The following is a 23,939-nucleotide window of genomic DNA, read 5'->3' as shown; positions in this document are numbered from 1 at the left end:
ATATTTTTGGAATGGAAAATTTTGGAAATAAGTTTAAATCTAAAGCAGGTTAAGATAGTCCATTAATCTGATAAGTGAAGCAAGCTGGAACATAGGAGGTTCCACATAAATATGAGAAAAAAACTTATTTGCAGTGAGGGTAAAAGAACACTGGAAAAGGCAGCCCAGAGAGGGTGTGGGGTCTCCTTCTCTGAAGACATTCAGAAATCACCTGCATGTGTTCCTGTGTGATTTAATATAGGTGTTCCTGCTCCAGCAGAGGGGTTGGACTAGATGATCTTTTGAGGTCCCTTCTAATCCCTCACATTCTGTGATTCTGTGAAATACAGTCACTGACCTACATTCTTGAGGATTTTTTTTTATTTAATTGAAATGCTGTTCTAACTTTAAAAGAATCATTAGTGGAACGTATCTGGCAGGCTAATTTGAATTTTAGATAACTCAGAATTATTAATTATCACGTTATGCCCAGACAGAATTCCAATTTCTGTAGAAAAGTATCTGGGTCTTTGCAGCATGAAAGGAAATAGCAGAAGACAACTATGTAATGTGGGCTGAAAGGGATTTGCTCTCCTATGGGTTTCCCACTGTGCTATTTTGAAGCTCCTGACAGGTTAATAGGGTTAGCCTTATTTCTTTCCCTCAGATCTACATTTAGTCTTGGTACTTTGCCATGTTGTATCTCACTATGGAATTTCTGATTCTTCCCATGTATTGGTGTACATATCTCTGCAATGAGAACCTCAGGTTGGCTATACAAAATGCTGTGAAACCAAATATGTTTGTTTATTTGCTTTCCAGAGCTAACACTTTGTACCTCTTCATTGCAGTTCTGTGTGCAGGTAGCACACAGACAGTGATGTGCATAGCTGTCTGGTGCGCATCAGTCTCTTTTTGTATCATAAGGTCAGCCAAGTTGCAAGTACATTTACACCTCACGGGAATATGTAGTCCTAGTAGGGGTGAACTACTTCCTCAGGCCCACAAATTGCAGTTTGGTAGCTGAAACCAATATGTGGCAGGAAAGGAGAATCACAGTATATTATTAGATATATTAGATTATATATTATATTAGATTATATATTATTAAAGATATTATTCTGTTAACATGTTAGAAGAAAACTGTAACCCCCAAACATTTGCAGTCAGGATGCAAAGTATGGACGTGGGGGGAGGTAGCCCAAGGATTAATTAACTATGGAAGAAAATATGGGCTGGTGGTTTCTTTTCCCAGTAAATCCGAGCCAGGAAGAGCAAGGCTTGCAGCAGCCAGCCTTGCCCCCAGGCCACCTAGCCCGAAGTTCAGTGGGTCTGGAAGGGTCTCATTGCCAGTAAAAACCAAAAGGTGGAATATTGATCATAAACATAATTGTTTTTGGACTCTGGGCTGGGTTGGAAATATCCAAGTAATTTTTATCAGGACGGTATCTCTGATAAAAGCAGATTTTATTCGGGATTGCAATGGTGGGCGTCCCGCAAGCAGGAGCGCCTATGGACACAACATGACAGCCTTTAGACCCTGTTTTCTCCCCCTTGCCTCCCCCCCTTCCCTGTTTCTCCACTGGCTGGGTACTCCAGGTTCACAATCTTATCAGAAGGTTTATATTTGTTATTAACTTGTTAATTTATTTGTTATCTGGTGTCAGTCAGCAGCCATCCTGTTGTTTCCAAGATGTCTCGGTGCTCTCCTTGTCGTATTTATATGGTAATTTTCTTTAAAGCCTTCGTTAAACAAAGAGCACTAGGGGGGATGATGCCAGGCCTTCCGATGTCTCTTCAGGTGCTTCCTCGGGCAGGCCATGACTTGTTCTCTGGTTTGCTCTCGTGCAGGATATTCTTGCAGTGTGTATGACAAAATATACATCTATACACCTATATACAGAGTGTGCGTTCCTGGGAAGGTTCGTCTAGAGGATAAGTGATGTAAACTTATCAGAGATCTTCCCCAAGTTAAGTAGAAGGACTCCCAAAAAGAACTTTGATAGCGGAGATCATGAAATTAAAATAATATTATCCAATTCTAATGCAGAAACAACATTTGATTCCCACAGCTGGAAAAAGGGTATTACATGAAATTTGATGGATGGATTGACAACTGATAGGCTGGAGATGCTGGTTACTGGATGGCCGACTAGACTTGAGGAAAGTAAAACCCCAGGTCCTAGTGCCGTCCCCGCAACAGCTGAAGAGCTATCAGTGCCATTGGGAAACTAATTCCTTCACTCCTCAAGCGAGCAGGGGGGTGAAGGGTGGGTGTTTATTAGGAGGCTCACAACTAAAGGGACAATATTGGATTTATGGTCATTATGCATATAAACAGTTACCTGCAAACTGAACTAGGGTATGTGATGTCGGAGTAATCCGCCCGATGTTCTTTTTAGTTCCAGGAAAGGATGGCAGAGTATATGATGATCTCAATCGACACAAGAGGTCTATCGCTACCTCCCTAACATGTGGTAGCGGCCAAACTTGGGGCAAAGATGATTGGCCTCCCCAGTGTATAATCAAACACTGGAACCTGGAACCTGGAATCCCAACGAATGGGCTAGTGGTGCTCAAGAGCCCTTCCATAACCTAAGTCATATTATCAGATTACAAGCCGTCCTTGAAATAATTACTAATGAAACAGCATATGCCCTTGATCTTCTTGCAGATCAAGCTTCACAGATGCGGGCGGCAATACTCCAGCATCACATTGTTCTAGACTACCTGCTAGCTGAAGAAGGCAAATTAAATGATTCTAATTTTTCTAAAGATTGATGATAATGGTGAAGTTATTAAACAAATTGCCCAAGGTATACAGAAAATAGCGCATGTTCCTGTTCAAACTTGGGAAAGCCCAGACCTTGACCTCTTCTCCTGGCTCCCAGGTGACCCATGGGTGAAACGTATCTTATTTTATCTATTATTGTGCTGTTGCGACTCTCATGTTAGTCCTTTGTATGATACCATGTTTTATTCAACTTATCCAACGTGCTGTATCCTCTATGTACTTCGTAAGTTCCTCTGCAGATGGGGAAGTCAAGCAGATCAGGGCAACATTTGTAAACAACCCTGATGAATCTCCTGTAATGATTGTATGAGACCTTTGATTCCCTGCCCCCCTCCTTTCTTTACCCCTACGCTTGCTATCTTCTTCTCACCATCATGGATCACCAGTGTCCCGTTTTAAAGCAACCTTTGAGTCACGGGGTAGTGTAAGATATTATCCTGTTAACATCAGTGTCTCAAAGCTTGCTGGGGATACAGACGGACTTGTTCAAGTCCGGGCAAGACCTGGCAAGTGTTGTGAAATCCTTTGTCTGGGGGACACAGACAGACAAGGCCAGGGGCAAGGAGAGAAAGATGAGTTGCAGCTAAATAGCTGTGAAGTGCTCTTTTGTGTGGACTTATCTCAGGATGACGGCCATCACAGGGGGTACTCAATGACTCTTGCTCAAGGCCCATCCTTGTCACGTAGGCAGGAGAACAAGTAGGATAAAGGAGGAATCGAAAACCATGAGGATGGGTTTTCTGACAACAGATTCCTCATGAAGAAGGACAGAGGATTTCTGACTAACAGATTCCGCACGAAGTGATGCCTACATGCTGAAGTAGAAGAGGTATCTGACATCAGATTACTCACTACGGAATTCCTGCACGGTGACGAACTCTCTTGGGCTGCTGCCTGAGCGCTGCAGCTTCCTCCCGGATTGGCTCCGCGGCCGCCTCCTGCTACCTGCTTGCTGCCCAACGCCGCCACGTTGCTGCTTCCCCCCTGCGCTGCTTCTGCCTCGGACCTTCAAAAGTCGTGCAACGGGACGCTGTTGGATCCTGGTGGTGACTATCCCCGCTTTACGCAATTCTTGCTTCTTTCCTATCTTTTCTATCGTCCTCCTTCCCTTCCCCGTCTCCCTGATTAGATTTGTAATAAACTGGTTGGACTAACATATGAACCATTGTTTCTTAATCTCACGCCGGGTATACAGATATCAAAAGAACCTCATCTCCCTCCTATAAATTGGAGCGAGACACACAGACAGCAAGGCACCCTCAGCCATGAGAAATGTGCATGCAGTGCACAGTGTTTAAACAGTCCTGAGATTGAGCCTTGTATGCTAAGGGTGGTGCATCTCCATTGAACACTGCAGTGTGGCAGTGAAAACCTGGGTTTGATCCTTGAAATAGGTAAAACTGCTTTAGAATGCAGCTGAAATCACTAGCACTGAGCATTTAGCTGCTTCTCCTCTCCACCAAATTCTTCAGAGGAAAAGAAAAAAAAAAGGAAAACTTAGATGAGTGGAAGAAAAATAGGAATACAAAATTTCTTGGTATTATCACCACTGCTGGATTTAGTTTGGATGTACCTTTCCCATACTGTATTGCTCTGTGAATAGCACCTCTTTTAGGTAATGAAAACAGGAAGAAACCTATGTTTTTCCACAGGCTATTCTTTCAACTTGATTACTATGCAGAGCATGGCACACCTCAATTGCTAGTGATATCTTATTGTGAGAAACGGACTGTTTGACCCAATTTGTCCAACAGACTATTTGATTTGCTTTTTTCACATCCAGCGGAAATGCTGAGGAGGAACAGTGATGCAGGGCAAACCAGAGGGGATGACATATTGTTTGAGCTGCTGGATCCATTAAGTTGTTTTTCTCATCAGTGCTGTGATGCTTGTATCTCTCCTGGACAAAATCATAGCTTCAAGTGTAGTTGCTCGAGTGCCACAGTTGGTCTGCTTTGCGCTGGTTTTATTTAATATTTACAAGCCTGAGTCTGTCTCACAGCATAGCTTTATTTCTCACCATGTTTTCCAGAGTGCCACTGCAAGATCAAAATTTCCAGAGCAAAGCACTGTTTCTCAAAGAAAGATAGCAGTGTGGTAAAAATTTGTCTGCTTAGTTGTTTTATATAGAAGTATTTGTGCAATAGTTGAAATAAATACTGATGAATCAGAGGTTAGATTTGTACTCCTCGTATAGGATGCTTTCAAGATACACAGTAATCTCCAGTAATTGCTGGAAACATTGGTTTTACTCTTTTATCTTTTTGGAAGATTTATTCCATCTGGGAAAATGTAGATTTAGCTGTTTTACTTTTTAACTCCTCATGTCTCTCTGTAATCAATGGACATCTCTTTGCTAGGTAGTACTGTTAGTGGGTTAGTTCCTTCTGATCAGTTCTGGTTGTTCTAGAAGAGGAAAGTTGTCTTGGTTTGCATCTTAGCTGGCTGATACCAATATAATTTCCACTATGAATGCTGGATGGCTGATTTTTGATTCTTGGTTCTTGGTTACCCGACTGGACTTTGCAAATGAAGACTAGCTAGCTGCCAGTAGTTGTTTTTCTCTTCTCTGTTTTTCAGTATTTAGACCTCTAAAGCAGGTTTTCTCCCTGTTGTTCTCTGCCTATGTGCATGTTTGTAGCCGTGTCTTTTTGCAGCTTTTTTTGACAACAGATTTGAAGGTAGTCTCTGTAACTTTAAAATACTTGTGTCTATATTTTATGCATCTTCAATGTTTTGTCCTGGAAAAATAATCATAAATTTTACTGTTTATAGTTTGACCCACTTTTATCAATATGGAACTTCATGCATATATAATTCATAACAATGGTTTGAAATATTTAGAGAATTTATGTGCAGAAATAATATATTACTCTTTAATTTTTTTCTGCGCTAGACTCAGTCACATTGTCCCTTGTAATATATTCCTGTAAAAAAATACCCATTGCTTTCATCTAGATGCGGAAAAAGAAATCCTGAAAACCTAACACCTTTTCTCTGTATTTTCTTCCCTGGAACATCTTTAACTTTAACAGAAATGTTGTTAAGTTTTTCTCCTTTGTTCTCTGATTCTGTGCAGCTTCTGAAAGCATTCTGCTGCAGGCTTTGGAACACACCTCTGCTTGCTTAAATAATTGTTAACTGTGGTACAGACTATTCTTTTTCTAATGAACCACTTTACTGTGTATTTGGGACCTCTCAGAAGAGCTTTTAGCAACTACCAGGAGCAACTGGAAACCGAATGTTTCCAGTGCAGTGGATCTCAAACTTTCCACATCTGCAGACAATGGGCAGATGCTGCATCTGGTCCAAAGTTTACCTCAGTTTGGAAGTTGGAGGTATTTCTCTGACGTTTCTTTTTACATAGGCATAATGGATGAGGGATGTGTGGTTTGGGGACCAGATTTCTGAGACTGCTGTATAGATCAGAATGCAGATATTATTAATCTTAAGCAGAACCTGAGTTATTTTCCTGAACTGGATATTCTCATCAGAGCTGAGACTTAGCAAAGAATATTAGGGTTGGGTCTTTTTTTTTGTTTCTTTTCTTTTGTGTGTCTTTTTGTTTGTTTGTTTATTGTTATTTTTTGCTGTTTTGTACCTGTGGTGTTAAATAGCCTTGATATTTGAAGCCCTTTTCCGTATACTTTTGCCATTGTAACTTAAATGCTGTATGCACTTTCAAAATCAGCATCTTCATAATCATTACTGGCCTCTCATGGGAAATTACTATGGCCAAGTTTTTATGTTTTATTACAAATATTTTTGACATCTCCATGTATTATATTTAGTTAGCTGGAACAAATTTCAATGCAGTAGTTTATTTCATGTTGCTTATTGTTGAAAAATGTGATTTCAAGAGGTGAAAGAAAAATACAATTTTTAAAGAATTCCCAGAGCCAGTTCAGTGGGTAACTATTCTTGCTCATTCATTGGCACAACATCAAAAGGGGAAGTTGTACCACAGAAGTCACTGCTTTAGCTGGCTCAGGTGCCTTGCTACACCTCAGTCCTGCTCCCCATTCACTTGTGTGTGGTAGTACTAACAAAGACACAGTGTATTGCTTACAGAATCCATGCAAGTGATCAATCAGTGTGACCACAACAGTATTGCACCTGAAAGGATAATCTCCTTTAAAGAGACAATTTAAATCTCTCATGCAGAGAAGCTGTACTGTTACAGTTTAAAATCTCTTTTACAGACAATTCAGTCTTAGTCAGAAGACACGTGTATTTCTTATAAAAATGTTTTATCCTTCTGAAATTAAGTACTGTAGGTTTTCTCTCTTTCATTTTTTCTTTTTTTCTTTCTATTTTTTATTTTTATTTTTAATTTGTTCTTTCTTGTACTAGAAAAGAGCTTAGAAACATAGTAAGGAGTGAATCTTTTCCTTGTGATTCCTTGGTGAGATGCTTCAGGGAGCAGTCATTTATGAGATCTAAAAATTTGCCTTAGTTTCTTGCCCCAATGTAATAGTTACCATGTCTGCGTGTGAATAACTGGGTATTCTGCAAGGACATCATCTCTGAGGTCCGAGGTGAGCAATCCTCCCTCAATCATCCCTTTCAGGCTGTGATAGCACATGTACAGCTGCACTGTACAAAAGCATTTGATTCTCCCATGCAAGTATCGAATTGTAATCCATGGAGATTCTTCAGTGTTTTAAGACAGCTAACCTATTCAACTTGTTGTGCTGCGTGCTTCTTTTAATGCATAGCATCCCTCATGTGGTATTGTCTCTTATTTCTTCCCCATGTGCTTTGCATCTTGAAAATGGAGTGTTCCACAGATTATTTTCTTTTTAGTGTACTTCTAAGATGAGAGTTCTAAGTCAGTAATCAGTTTTAGCTCTTTCCATTTTCCTCTTCATATATTTGCATTTAAATACTCATTTGGTCATCTGCCTTCTTTCTGTCCTTGGGTTATATAGGATTTAATTGGATCAAGCTGCTCCTCATTGTTTTTCCTTGCAGCTATCCTTAGTTTAAATACTATTTCCTTACATCATCAGAAAAATGATGGGTACTCTTGAACTGTGTGGTCTTCCACCTTGTCAAAACCTACCCATTTATTAGTTCTGTTTTGACCCTTTTTTTATTTATATGAAGTTCTTTCTGTTTGCACAAGCTCATCTTGTTTCAAAAGTCTCTGCAGTTGCTACTAATTCAGTGTCTTAAGAATCTGCATTAAATTCATTCTATCAGATGAACTGTCAAGTACCCCCACAACAGAGTGTTTGAAGCCATACTCTTTAAAGTTAGTATTTCAGGTGACTTCATAGAGGGAATTAGTATCAGAGCAAAGCTATTTATTTCTGAAGGAAGAATAACTATCCCTAATAAATCTGTTTGTGTGGGTTGGGAGTTCTTAAAAAGGGGTTGTGAATAGATGGTGTGGATAAGTTATCAGTGGATTTGGGGCTGATTTGCCTCAGAACCTGGACAATATATATATATATATTAAATATTTGATGCAAGAAGATTTTCTTTATTGCAATATTCATATCAGAAACTTTTTTTTTAAAGAGTGTTATTAACTAGAAATAGCAGTAAAGCAAAACTGATAAGAATAATCAAATATGTGCATTTTTTTAGAGTCACAAAAAATGAATATAACTAAAATTTTGGTGTTGTTGCAAGAATGTATTTTTCATATCTATTTTTATTCCTAAGCCTAGAGAGAGGAAAAGAAAAGAGAAAAATTGAGAGATTGTAATGTAATGTGAATTTATATTTTAGTACCTTCACTTCTGGTCTGGACATATTAACTATCTATGATAACTACCTGCTAAATTATTATGAAGTTTTAAATTAATATTACAAATTCTCTTTTTTAAATGATCTTTTACAGATGTGTGACTTCCAAGATTGTTTTTAGTGTCATCCCATAAAGACTGATTTACTTTTTTACAGATAATTCAGGAGATGTTAGAAAATATTTAAATGGCTGACAAATTATCAAATGAACTGGTGTTTAAAACTTCAATCATTCTGTAAGTAGATAAGCCTGTACCTGGAGAAACAAAGACCTTCCAAACTTTCTTGCATATTGTAGCTTCTTCATAAATATGTGGTATGATCAACATGCAATATTTGCTTTAATTACAAGCCCATTTTATTTTTTTTTCCAAATACATCTACATTTAGCACAATTCAGTATGTTTCTGCAATATACTTTCTAGCTCTTTTCATACCTGTACAGTCTTCATGATACAAATCCTGTGAGACAGAGGAAATAGTGGATCATTTTAAAAAGGTAATCTCTATTTTTGCTGTACTAAAAAGAAAGGCAAAATATACAAACAAAAGCCCCTCTTGTCTCAATTCTGATAAGGTTGTGCCAGTGCAGAGCAGGACAATCGCCTCCCTAGCTGGGAGAGCTGGGATGCTCTCCCTGATGCACCCCAGGAAACAGCTGGTCTTTTTGACATCCAGAGCACACTGTAGATTCAACTATTCAACTTGCTTTCAGCCAGAATGCCCAGATCCCTTTCTGCAGGGTTGTTCTTCAGCCTTTCATCCCAGTCTGTACACATATTCAGGGTTGCCATGTCCCCACTGCAGAATCCAGCACCGGTTCTTGTTAAACTTCCTGCAGTTAATGATAGTTCACCTCCCTAGTTTGTCAAGATCTTTTGGCAAAGCCTCTCTACCTCCAAAGAAGTCAATAACTCCTTCCAATTTAGTGTTGTACGCTTATTTTTAGTGTACTTTCACTAGTGAAAGTCACTGATAAAAGCATAAAGAGGAATGAGACGTAAAATGGTTAACAACTGGACACCAGCCTGATGTAATCCCATTTACTACATCAGTTTGAGCCTGACCCATCAGTCAACTTTTCCAGTGTAGCCAACTTTTTCTAAAATGCTCATAATATTGGCATCAGCTCCTTAGCATTACCTCTTTCCAAGCTGACAGATAATGAACTTGCAAAGCCTATGCCTGAAGAAAGCAAAAATAAAGGACTGTTGGAGAGTACACATCTCATTTTACATATAGTATTTCTTAGTTTCTTCTAGTAAAAAAAAAAAAAATGTACATATATATATGGTTAGCAAACTGTTAAAAATTGTTTGTATGCAGTTGAGTAAGTAATATGACAAAACATGACTTTTCAATATTTGGAATTGATTCTTCTTTTTCAAACAGAGAACATCTTGATTTGGTTCTTAGAACATTGTCTTCCCTTTCTCATTTGTTATGAAGCAGAATGAAAAATAAATATCTTTCGTTTTCCTCTGTTATCTTCAGAATTCTCAATAATTCAGTTAAACCATTCTAGAGAATGAAATTCTGTTGTTCTCTCTTCTCATACAAAAAATGAAAATACCACCTTTTTCTAAAGATTGCATCCTTAATTTGGTGGACAGCTGTAAGTCAACCATAACTAACATTCAGAGCAGAGAATAGAGCCATCAAACTATTTGTAGTATGGAGGACTGTCACTGTTTAAATGAAAGTAAGTGTCTGGTATGACACTATGTTTTGGTTTTAGGAGAACAATGTTGATTACCCACAAATTTGCTAAGCAGTGTTGTACAGAGCCAAGGCAATTTCAGTTTTCTCAGCTTCCACTAAGAGGTTGGAATGGTGCAAGCAGTTGGGAATGGACAGACTCAGGACAGCTGACTTAGAGTGATCAAAGGGACATTCCGTACCATGTGACATCATGCAGAAGGAGAGTTTTGAAAGGGATGGGGGCTCATCTTCCAGTGCTGGGAGCTATCTGGACATCCATGGGTGAGTGGTAAGCAACTGCCTGAGCATCACTTGTCATCTGCATATATATATATATATATGTATGTATATATGTATATATATTATATATATTATATATATTATATATATATTATATATAATATATATATTATAATATATAATATATTATATTATATATATATTATATGTATATACATACATACATATATATATATGACTACACATATATATATGTATATATATATGTATATGTATATATATGTGTATATATATATGTATATATATGTGTATATATATTTGTATATATATATATATATATGTAGTCGTAGCTATCATCTATTTCCTTTTCTCTATTTTAGCAAATCGTTTTATCTCAACCCACAAGTTCTACTGGTTTTTTTTTTCTTTTTCTTTTTCTTTTTCTTTTTCTTTTTCTTTTTCTTTTTCTTTTTCTTTTTCTTTTTCTTTTTCTTTTTCTTTTTCTTTTTCTTTTTCTTTTTCTTTTTCTTTTTCTTTTTCTTTTTCTTTTTCTTTTTTTTTTAATTCTCTCATACCACTAGGTAGATGGGGGAAGGGTGTGAATGGTGGTGCAGTGCTTAGCCATCTGCAAAGTCAAACCAGGTTAAACCACAGTGGTTGTTTTGGAACTCAATCTGGGCCACGAAGGGTTGGGATAACAGCAGAACTGACTAGAGCATGTTAAAAGAGTGTTGAGGTAGTTTGATTATTTGTCTCTGTGCTAATTTTTCCACTATTTATTGAGATCTTCGTGAGTCTTCTCATAGAAATATACTGTGTAGCACCTTGCTAGCTGCTTAGATTCCTTGCTGCATTGTTTGGCATATCTGGGGATTGCACAGAATCACAGAATAGCCAGGGTTGGAAGGGACCTCAAGGATCATGAATCTCCAACCCCCCTGCCACATGGAGGGCCACCAACCTCCATGTTTAATGCTAAACCAGGCTGCCCAGGGCCACATCCAACCTGGTCTTGAACACCTCCAAAGACGGGGCATCCACAACCTCTCTGGGCAGCCCGTTAAGGTTTAGATTAAGGTTTTTATTTTCTATATACTCTGTGGCCTTGACTTATGATAAAATTGGTAGTGGATTAACTAATGTGGTGTGGGAATTCAGCATTGCAATAACCTATAAACTTTGGAAACCATAGTGGATGCTATTAGTAATCATACTCTTCACTTTGTCACCTCAGGGAGCCAGGCTACGGATGAGACAGGAGAGAACATTTTCCAGAAGTTCCTCAGCCTTCCTTTCTCTTTCATTTTTCCTTCTTTCCCTAAATTAGTTACAATAGTTCTTGAGAATATTTGAGTATCCGTTGGATGTTCAAACCAACGTGCTCTTATGACTGTGCGTCATGAATGTGTGTCAGTTTATGTCTAAGATTAAGCAGTTATTTGAGATTAGCACCCAGACATCTGTCCTGAGGCAAGATAGAGTGTCAGAGAGTATGGAAAGCTGTGGACAGGTGCATAGAGTGATGGCCACCCCTAGTGGTTTGGAAGTTCACATCTGAGCAACTGCAGAATCCTGCAAAATTAGTAGAATTTCTGGAACTGCTGTGCTGTCTCCCTGGCAGTTCTAGAGAAGCACAAATCACTGCAGCATGCTGGAACCTGGCCCATGTCTACCAATTTCTGTTCAACACTATTCAGCATCGTCAAGGGGAAGAGAATGGTCCTATCTGGAGCCTCTGGCAGAATGCCTGAGAGGAGACTTGAGATCAACCCTTAGTGTTTTGGAGTCAAGGATATAGAAGATCCAAGGCCTATTATATTCCAACTGAAAGAAAAAAAAAGATTCTGGCAGCAGAGATACTGTATCCAAGCTGCTTTGGATGTGGTTGGTACCGAAGCATAGCTTCTCTTGGCATGCTGACTGCCTGTGCTGAGCTGGATGTCCAAAGGGAGTGTCATCTCTTCACATCATGCAACTGATGTTACATGGAGTAAGTGGATCACACTGATCACACAACAGACTTGAATAAAGAATCTCAGTTATCTAGGAATCTTAGAATGATTATGGACTTGCCCAAAGGCAAAGATTTTGGAACATCACCAGCGCAGGAGGTGACACGCGCCGAAGAGACTCGACTGTATAATAAACTGCCAGAAAAAGAGAAGAAATATGCGTTGTTACCGATGGGTCTTATTGCATTGTGGGAAAGTATCAGAGCATGGCATTAAGTGGATATATCACATCCTCTATCATGTACCAGCCTCCAGAAAAAACTGAATAATACAACGGACTGTTAAAGACTACATAGAGAGCAAAAGGTGCTGGGACATTCAAAGATTGGGGCACACATTTAGCAAGACACCTGATTAATCAACACTCAGGGATCTGCCAAAGGAGTTGGTCCTGCCCAATCAAACTTCCTACATACTGTACAAGTGGATGAAGTCAGAGTGGTGCATAAAACGAACATGCTGAGCAAGACAGTCAGGATTATTCCTGCCTCAGGCAAAGGCAAGCCTATTAATGGGATTGCTTTTACTTAAGGACCTGGGTGCATATGGTGGGTAATGTGGAAGCATAGGTGTATCCATTGTGTACCTCAAGGTGATTTTGATGCTGTGTGAGAACAGTCAATAATTTGAAGTGTGTCAGTATCTTGATCAGTTGGTTATGACATTATAAAACTGGATTCTCTTTGCAAAAAAGAGAATAATTTTCAAATTTGAATAAGAAAATGGCTAAGATTTTCTATCTTTTCTGTTAAATGATTGTTTTTCAAATTTGTGAATATTAAAGCTCTCAAGTGCCAACACTGAAAGAAGATACTACAGATTAAATGTACATGCAGAGTGAAAATGTTTTTATCTGCAGAGATAGCTTATTGTAAAGCTTGTCTTGCAGGCTGTAAAGCACAACAGAAGAAGAGTAAATGGACTCAGTCTAGTAGAACATAGTTTCCTCAAGGTGAATGTATTCATGTTTTAAGGACATTTGAACAGAGGTGACATCATTTATCAACTATTTCAAATATCTGCATGGAGAGGAGAAAAGAGAAAAAAAAAATGAATATATTTGTTAGGTCTAGCAGTAGATCTGTCTGGCAGAAGGGAAACTTACTGAGATCAGTTTCATGCTAATGCAATCCTATTTTCACATAGCAGTACACAGACAGCCAGAGCAACAGCATGCACAGTTTATCCTTTTTTTATTTCTGGCTGCTTTCATTTATCAGAAAAAGAACCGGATTTTTTGGCAGTGAGTGACAGCTTTACAGTATAGTAATTCATTTTAATTTGCAGGTGAATTGTTAGAAGACTACTGTATACTTCTAGATATTTTGGGCAAAACTTTTATAGTAACAAGAAGAAATTTGAGGTCCATTGATCCATATAAGAATGGTGGACCATTGATCCATATAAGAATGGTGAACCTAACACTGCCTGGGTCGAGATAATTAATTCAGATTTTGCTCTCTATATTCTAAAATAGTGTATTTCAATGTCATTTCCTAGTGATGAATTCAATACAGTATAATATTTGGACAGCTGCTTCAACTTACCTTGTACTGATTTTCTCATCAGTGATAGATCTGTAATCACGCCTAACTGATGTACAATGCCTTGGGAACCTGCTTGTAGCCATGATTTTCTCCCAGATTCTCAGACAAAGTCTTGACAAAGTCCTCTGAAGCTAAATTGGAAACAAACAACAAAAAAAAACAACCAAAAAAAAAAATCCAAAGAAGTAGCTTGTGTACAGCACAAGCTTGGTGTCACAGCTCCTACACTTGACAAGAATGAATATGAATTGCTAGAGAGCGAGACTGGGACATGGAAGATGATGCTTTGTAATCAACTCTGTCACTGACCAGAAAAATGACTACTTTCTGACTAAGGCTTGGTTTCCCATTGCTGTATATTGGCAGAGCTTTGTACAGGTGCCCTTTGAAAACTGAAGCTGAATACTGTGAAATCCTTAGGGAAAATATGGAAATGTAGTACAGCTATTAGAATGTGCAGGAGCTCAATACATGGTTACCAGTATTCAATAAAATGGATTCTGTAAGAGACACTTTATGGAGTATGTTTTATGGTTAGTAACACAACCAAGCCATGCCGCAGGAGCATGAAGCAGTGCTGATGGCATAGTCAGCTGTGAAACAAGCATGTTTGGAAGCCTGGGAATGAAACTATTGCACTCAGACTAGGCTCTCTTCCTTCTGGATTGTTACAGAAACGATCTAAAAATGTAGTGCTCTTTGCTGAACTGATATCATGGCCTCATTTTATGTCTGACAGCTGTACAGTAGATAAGAAATGCTTCCTGTCTACAGCAGGCAGGAGCCGGAGTGAGGCTGCTACAACCCATTCCTCAGTCATGGATAAGACTCAAACGTAGAGAAATTGCATTTAAGATCTAAAGGACTGGTTGCCTAGCAACGCTAGTCCCACAGAAGGCTTAAAACTAGTTTGGATTGTGTAGCCCCTCAAGTATTTAGATACTGCAGCTTTTAAAGAAAATTGTATATATTGAGATGTTCTGATGGATTATTGTGTGGAAACAAGTCTTGGAAACAAATCACGTGTTGCATATAATAAATGCAAACAGCTTTCTGTACTATGCTGTAATTCCACAACATAGCATTATTCTAACAAATGCAGTAAGGGGAGGGAGCTACACATTTTTGTTTGATGCAGCACAGCTTCAGGGACTGACCACCTGGCAAAGAATATGCAAAAATTAATAAAAATAAGCAGGCCATAATTTCTGTAGAAATTATTTCAAATGATTTTTGTGATGTATTCATTTGTGGTTGCTAGAAAATATTTTTAATGCCTGAGAACAATTACATTGACCAAAAAATCCCCAAACGATAACAATCCACTCCAAAGCACAGAACTGAGAGCTTGTTTGTTTTATGGTGACTTACAATCCGCTATTAGAAGAGTGTAAGAGCAAACTCAGGAAAGAAGCATAAGAAACATTTTCTTCCCTTAGCGTGGACAAATCTGTGGGATATGACATACAAGCCAATTTTCAAGAATAGTTTGACTTTTTTCTGGGCAGACTATTGAGTCTTGATTTTCTCAGATGGAAGTGACAGAGATCATGAAATTAATTTAAGGTGTATGATCCTCCTCTGGACCTTACATGCTCAAATGCAATACCACAATACAACAGCAAGAGAAAGCTACACCTGAAATATTGTATTGTATTTGACAGCTTCTCTTTCAGTGAAAACCATGCAAATCGGCCAGTTTCTCACACATGTGTATGCTTTACTAATTTTAATGAGTGATTAATAAATGATACTGGGGATGAGTGGGTAGTCGTTTTGGCTTCACTATATCTGAAGAATATTATTTTCTGTCCACAATAGCTCCAGTACTTCTGTTAGCTTTGGAGAGAGTTTCTTGATGTGTGAAATTTTTTATCTATATTTGGAATAACATATGGAAATATTTCTAATATTAAAATACAGTTGGCTTGCCTGAACTTAATTGTCAGTAATACCCTCTTAGTGTATGCTGTAAATCAGAAGGGGAGAAGTAAACCACGCAGAATAGCATAACTTTTTTTTTCTTAGTAGGTGGCATGAAGTAACTAGGACAAAAAATAATAGAAGTAAGGGAGGACTGTTTATTCAAAAAAGGAATTTGTTTAATCTGGAGATAATTTGTTTGGCTGACTCCTCTGGCACCAGGGCATGCTTTTTGAGATGCAGTCAAGAGCTAAGGAGCAGGTCTCTGTCACTTCAACAAAAGGAGAAAGTAGGTGTAGTGATTAAGTATTCTCAAAAGGTTGCAAAGTGAGTTGAGTGAATTATTTAAGAAAGCTATGTCGAGATCAAGAATCAACTGTGCATTCTCTTCTGTGCAATCTTGTGCTGTAAATCAACCACTGGTATAATGGTAACATTTACCATAGCAGGGAAAAGAGAAATGATTTTTGTTTAAATCTAAGAAAAGTTTTGTTCACGTTATCAACAATTTTGAAAAACAACACAGTCTTGTTTTGTCATTTAGCAGTTCTAATGGAGGAAGAACTGACACAGTTTAGTAAGCTGTTCATGACTTTCGCTTAGAGACAGGCATCACAATACATTCCTATTGTACAGTAATGTATTTCACTGCCATATCTCTCAGACTATTTTGACAGAATGTTACATTGTCTGTATAATAGATACAACAGTGGCACAGAAATTAATTGTAAAAGAATTCAATCAACAGAAAAACTGGCAATAGAATTCAGGCCTTCTACACTTTTAGTCTTATCACGTATCTGTGGGTGAAAACATACAGGAACAATCTTGATCTTGTTTTATTTTATTTATTTTCTGCAAAGTTCAGCCTGGTCCACTCTCCTTTATTTTATGGGACACTATTGAGCTCATGCTGCTGAGGATAAGGTGGCTATTGATATTAGCTCTTCAATTAAGAAGGGCTTAATCTTGAGAGTAGTAACTATTGAAATTAGTTATCTAATTTTACACACATCACAAACCCAGCTTTTAGAAAACAGAATGAAGTTTCTTATCTGGTAATTTATATTTCTTGTCTAGTCTATTTCAATTGGGCATTTCACTATCCATTCACATGAATTTTACTTTGTAAAAAAAGTTTTTTGAGGCATGCATAAATCTTACACACCTTTGTGAATTAGCCACAGTAGGCAATTTTGTGAGACAAACAGAAAAAGCAACTGTTCATCTCACAGCAGAATTAGACTGTTGAGGAAGCAGCATTTTGTGTGAAGGCAAACAGTGTGTTTGTAGAAGTATTCACACTTGTTTGAGAGAGAGCAAGAACACGTAAGAGTCTTGCTTTCAGGGTTGACAGAATCTTCGAAGAGTTACTCAAGAAATGGGAGATGAGTATTAGAAAAAGTAGACCATTAATTGAGCTTTTTGATCCTTTTGTAGGTGTGCGTATTTTGCATGCTTCTTACCTGCAGAATTATTTGTCTACTCCTTGATGGAGCGCGTGTTGGCATTCTCTACCAAACTCCTTAACAAAACTAACTTGAGACCTAAGAAAGTCAATGAACTAAAAGCAAGAGGGACAGAAATTTTGTGGAAGTACCTGCTGAAGCTACTAGTCCCTCTTCACGGACTATCTCTCAGTGTCAGAATTCTGCCTTTGTTTATATCCTCTGGAGGTCCACACATGCACAGTGTGAGATTCAGTCACAGCAACAAAAACCAGATAAATGTCTTTCACATCCCTAAACTTTTGTTATTTTGGCTAATCTGTAACCTCAGCAACTACGGGTAACAGTTTGAAAGAAATTTCAGTTGTGTTACGTTAAATAAACTATTTCTTCAGTATTTATGTAAATAGGAGATGATGGTAAAATCTGAAGAGCACTCTTTTTAATACTGAGCATATGGTGAATAATGTATGAAAGGCTTAAAATGAAATTCCTTGATATTTCAGCATCTTTGGATACTTCAGTATCTCTTCAAAAATTTAGAAGCTTGTCTCTCAGTCTTTCCTTCAGTTATGTCAGATAAAGTTTATGTTACATATGCATGTATGTATCAGTATAGGGTGGTACTAATGCATTAACACATTAAAATGAAAGGGACCATGAAAGTGGCTTATATTCAGAAAAATTACAGACAGAATGGTAGGTAGTTTGCAACAGGGGAAAAAGTAGTAAGTAAGAAAAAGTGTTGTGGAGAAGAATTATTATCGCAGGAGACAGTCTGCCCTACTTTCTTTTCTCACATTCTGAAATCTATTAATCTTTTACTTGCTTTATTTCATAATTCCCTGCAGGCCAGAGCTGACAGCTAACCCCGTGTTTTATCTTAAACTACTCAAAGCACATGGGAACTTACCCTGCTGAGTCTGAAGGTGGATGCATGATTACAGCAATCCACTGTTTACTCCAGTTCAGATGATCATAATTGCTTGAGAGAAACCATAATAATCTCAGAACAGTTGACAGATTGCTAAAATACATAATCTGCTCCCAGCTGAAGGCTAGAAACCAAGTTGACCAATTTTTTTGGAAGTAATTATTTATTATATAAGTCACTCTTATACATAAATGTAGTATTATTTCTGAATACTGTGCTATTAACAACTGCTTTGAATAGGGGCAATATCAAGCAGTTACATTGTCTATAACTCCTGACTGTTTATCAGACCTGTTCTCAGTCTATTCCCCTCGAAAATGGCCTTTACAAATTCCAGATTTAGCTTTAGCTTTAAGATTTAGCTTTACTATACATTGTTGTCACTACATTTCAGCATAAAATCCAGAGAGAAGGCAAGTGCAGCAGCATTCATGCCTCAAAAAATAGGGTTCAATTGGAATTTCTACAGAAATTTCATTTTACTGATGTTTAACTTCTACTGAAAATTGATATGCCTCAAACAGATTCGTGTGTTGAAGCAAAATAAAGCACAATAGGAACTGCCCACTGTTTATACTCATCTGAATCATGAAAAAATCAGTTTGTATATTGCTTTTAATCTTCAAATTTTTACATGTATATTCACCAGGGAGAAATAAAGTACTAATGCTCAACATAGATCCCTTTTCTTGTTGCAGGATATCATTTGCTTTTGTTGTTTTTGGTAAGAATGTTTGAAGAGAATCTGTTGATGTCCTCTTAGTTTATAATTACAAAGAATGAAGAAAGAAGTGATGCAGAGGGGAACATAGTGACCAAGGATCAGGTTAATGCTGAGCTACTTAATGCCTTCTTTGCCTCAGTCTTTAATAGTAAGACTAGTTACTCCCTGGGAACCCAGCCCCAGCCCCAGCCCCTTTTGCTGGAAGACAGTGATGGGGAACAGAATAGGCTCTGTGTAATCCATGAGGAAATGATTTTGAACCTGCTTCAAAAGCTGGACAGTCTTAAGTCCATGGGGCCAAATGGATTGCACCCTGGAGTGGAAGATGATCCTGGAAGCTACAGACTATGAGTCTCACATCAGTGCTAGAGAAGGTTATGGAATGGATAATCTTGGGAGCCATCATGGATCAATTAAATGTCAATCAGGCCTAGTCAGGATGGGTTCATGAATGGTGGATCCTGCTTGACAAATTTGATATAAATCTATGACAAGATGACCCGCTTAGCGGATGAAGGCAAGGCTGTTGATGTGGACTACCTGGAGTTCAGTAAAGCCTTTGACACTGTCCCCCTGTTGTGGTTTGGTTATTTTTTTGTTGTCAGTATTCCACACCAGAACATCATGTGAACCAGTGGGAGTTAAAGAATTAATATTCTGGTTCTGTTTACTGCATCTTATGGGCATTTTGAATATTCTGAGGGGAGGAGTGGCATCCCCAGAGGACTTGGTTTGAAAAGGAAGTGAGGTGGAGCTCTGGACAGGACCCCAGGCATCTCTCTCTTTCTTGGGGCTGGCTCAGCTGGCTGTGGAGAAGGGTGCGTGCTTTCCTTGCATTTTGGGTACTCTTCTCTCTCCTTTTGTTTGATTTGGTTAAATTTAGTAATTACTGTTCCTCATCAGTTCATTGCAGGTGTGTTTCTTTTGTTAAAGCCATCTAATTGCTCTCTGCCCTTCCCCCTCGCCATCCTACTGCAGAGCAAAGCCCATGGTGTGCCCTGCTGTGAGACCAGGGCTGGCCAGATTGTGTGACAAACTGTTAGTACCCCTTCTTTTTTTGTTTTTCTTCACCCTTTTGTCACTCCTTGTTTCCTGGGCCTGTGCCCCCCTGTCACGGACTCATGGAGAAGCTGGCTGCCCATGGTTTGGATGGGTGTACTGGGGGAAACACTGGCTGGATGGCTGGGCCCAGAGAGTTGTGGTCAACAGAGTTAAATCCAGTTGGTGGCTGGTCACAAGCGGTGTCCTCCAGGGCTCAGTATGGGGCTGCTTCTATTTAACATCTTCATTAACGATCTTGATGAGGGGATTGAGTGCACCCTCAGTAAGTTTGCAGATGGCACCAAGTTGGGAGGGAGTGTTGATCTGCCAGAGGGGAGAAAAGCACTACAGAAGGCCTGGATAGACTGAATTGATGGGCCAAGGCAAACTGGATGAGTTTCAATAGGGCCAAGTGTCAGGTCCTGCATTTTGGTCATAACAACCCCAGGCAACCCTACAGGGTTGAGGAGGAGTGGCTGGAAAGCTGCCTGATGGAAAGGGACCTTGGTGTACTGATGGACAGTGGGCTGAATATAAGCCAGCAGAGTGCCCAGGTGGCCAAGAAGGCCAATGGCATCCTGGCTTGGATCAGGAATGGTGTGGTGAGCAGCACCAGGGAAGTCATCCTGCCCCTGGACTCAGCACTGGTGAGGCTTCAGCTCAAGTGCTGTGTTCAGTTTTGGGCACCTCAGTACAGAAAAGACACTGAGGTGCTGCAGCAGGTCCAAAGAAGGGCAGCAAGACTGGTGAAGGGCTTGGAGAATATGGCCTGTGAGGAGTGACTGAAGGAAGTGGGGCTGTTTAGTCTGGGGTAGAGCAGGCTGAGAGGAGACCTTACTGCTCTCTTCCAATAACTGAAAGGTGATTACAGCAAGAGAAAGGTTGGTCTCTTCTCACAGGTGACAGGTGACAGAATGAGGGGAAATGGCCTCAAGTTGCACCAGGGTAAGTTTAGGTTGTATATCGGGACAAACTTCTTTACACAGTGTTGTTAAGCACTGGAATAGGCTTCCCAGAGGGAGGTGGTTGAGTCACCATTCCTGGATGTGTTTAAAAACCGTTTGGATGTGGTGCTCAGGGACATGATTTAGAAGTGGGTTGTTAGAGTTAGGGTAGTACAATTAAGTTGATGTTGGTCTCGGTGTTCTTGAGTGTCTTTCCCAACCTAAGCAATTCTATGATTCTGTGATTTAAGACAGAGTGAATGAAAATCTGGAAAACCCATTCATAGAAAATCTTTAATGCACCTCATTATATGGAGATCATTCTAGATGTATACTGCCATTAGGTACACATGACAAATATCTTTATTACTTTTGTGGGAAACATTTCCCAAAGGTTCTTCAAATCAGCAACAAGTTTCTGCATGCCATTTTGAATCTTTATATTATCTGAATTCTAATCTGATGCTCATCTGTAAAACAACATTATGAAAGTTAGTAAGCATTTTCCATTTCACAGTGATGTGAATGATTTATTTTTTTTTATTGATTTTGATGGTCAAATAGCAAGACTCATTGTGCATTGCAAATATGAGCGCACTTTAACTTACACTGGCAAGGCATACAAGAGTAGAGCTGTACTAGTTTGAAGTGTACCCTTCAAATTTAGAAATATATGTCATTTATATGGTCTTAACGAACAATTTTAGTTGCACAGGACTTTCAGATGTTACTTTAATGTTTTTCTTTGTTGTTCTTATGGTACACCTTGGCCAATATAAGTGCCCACTGAATTCCAAAATTTTGGAAATTCATGAGCCCCATGAATCCTCATCAAGATTCTGTGGTAGTGACTACAGTAAATATGGAGAATAAGACTGAAAAGATAGTTGGTAGATAGAACTTACTGCCTCCTTTCTAAACAAACAATGCTTTGCAGAATTCACCATCTAAAGAGACTTATGTAATATGAGTTTTCGTTATCATTATTCTATAAAAGTATCAAGGTTTCGGAAATCGGAGATGAAGTGAAAAATCTGGATGGGATTGTCTTGAATAAGGAGGTGGCGTGCAGGCTAGTGTTATTTACATTAATTAATTTTTCTCACATATTGCAAAAAAGTTTTAAAAAGTACAAAATCAGCAGGACTATTAAGTCATCTAGGTGTTGTTCTTCAAAGCATTGCTTATAGAAATAATTCCAAAATATTTAATTGTTTCAGTGCATACCTGTGAGCATAGGCTTATGTAAATGGTGCAAGCATTTTATGTATCATTTGAAAGCACTTGACATTTTCTAGGAGGTACACCACACAATGGCATCAATAGTATTTTGGGGAGACTTCTTAAGAAGTATAGTGCATTCTCTAACAGTGAGGATGCAAACAAAAAATATTTTCCATATGCAAAGTATACAGTATGAAAGCTTGGAATATCTAGGAATAGATACCTAGGAATAGGTTTTGAAATACAGATTTTGATAATGCCTCACTTCTCAAATGTAAAAAAGTGACAATAGTTTCCCTAAATTGTAAAGGCATAGGAAAATAATTGCTGTATTGTGAGCATCATGCAATTAAGCAAGTGCTGAAATGCATTCTTACCAGATGGACTGATGTAGGAATTGATGCTGAACAAAATTAATAACCTACGAATCATCATAAGAGAAATTAAACTCAGAAACTAAGAAATTCTGTATTGTGCAATGTTATCTGTCTGGACTTGTTATTATAGCTCCTCTGCAGTTGGGATATGTGAAGGGATTTCAGTGACATCACTAGCAAGTCAGAATTGTAAAGAGGGTTATTTCCTTTCAAGTTTATTTTGCTGAGTAGAAATGTAAAATAAATCTGTATTTTAAAATATTATTATTTTTTTCTTTCTTTCTTACAGCTTGTGGCCAATGCAATTCTTTTTGTCAGTGTAAATTTATATGGAGTCTTTGTGAGGATCTTGACGGAAAGGGCTCAGAGGAAGGCGTTCCTTCAGGCCAGGAACTGCATAGAGGACAGGCTGAGGCTGGAGGATGAAAATGAAAAACAGGTCAGTTTTTTCCTCTTTGTTTCTTCTGAGGTTGTTGTAGTTCCATGAAACACAGGTCAGGACACTACTCCTGAGCGAATGGTAGGGAGGGTGTATGCTTCCACTGTGAAAAAAGCATGCTGCCTCCTGTGCCCACTTTATCTCTTCATCCCTAGTACGCACATGTGCTTTGCTCTTCACCATCGTTTTTTTTTCTTTCTTTTCCCTTCAAGGATGTTATTGTGTGTGTGTGTTAGCTAAGCTGTAAAAATTCCTCTCCTACATGTGTGCTATACCTAGTTTACATTTATAACACATAAGAAGGAAAGTTGTCTCTGTCATGTGGAGAAGTATTCCAAACAAATTTGGAAAGAATAAAAAAACTGCTATACTGAAGATCTTGCTGTTCACGTGATACTCCCAGATTCAAATCTTGAATCTATCGAAATCTGTTAATTCCGAAAACTTTGGGCAACTCTTATTTTCTGTCTGTGTGGCAATAGACGTCCACTGTAGACTAAATGCACAAGTTCTCTGATAGTAACAGCCCTTATTTATTTCCGTGGAAACTACAACAGATACAAAGAACACAAATAACACTATTTGATAGAGAACATTCCCAGCTAAAAAACACTATTTTTCAACATAGTCAGCACCAACAGCTCCATGCTTTCATCGATGATGAACAAGAGTCTGCATGTTGTGCTTGCAAAAAATCTGCACTAGCACATGTCACCACTATCATTTTCACTACTGCTGAAACACACTGCCCACTACTTCACTGTTTGGCCTCCATAAACATTCAACAAGTATCAGGGAATGTCAATGAGTGCAAGGTTTTCCATGTGGAGGACTTACACATCTTTGCTTCACATG

General features: G+C 38.6%; 1 protein-coding gene across 1 annotated transcript in view; it reads left to right on the top strand.

The window, feature by feature from the left end:
• The window catches only part of ADCY1 (adenylate cyclase 1), a gene marked incomplete at both ends in the record, with an annotated part of 145,769 nt that overhangs the window by 16,142 nt on the left and 105,688 nt on the right, over positions 1-23,939 (top strand). Inside the window, one exon of the mRNA XM_079533965.1 lies at positions 22,935-23,084. Coding sequence (XP_079390091.1) covers positions 22,935-23,084 — 150 coding nt within the window. The remainder of the gene's footprint in view (positions 1-22,934; positions 23,085-23,939) is intronic.

This window comes from Tetrao urogallus (genome assembly GCF_951394365.1).
Source record: "Tetrao urogallus genome assembly, chromosome: 3".
NCBI classification, from domain to species: Eukaryota; Metazoa; Chordata; class Aves; order Galliformes; family Phasianidae; genus Tetrao; species Tetrao urogallus.
Note: the sequence above shows the minus strand (reverse complement) of the source record. Positions and strands in the feature narration are given on the sequence as shown.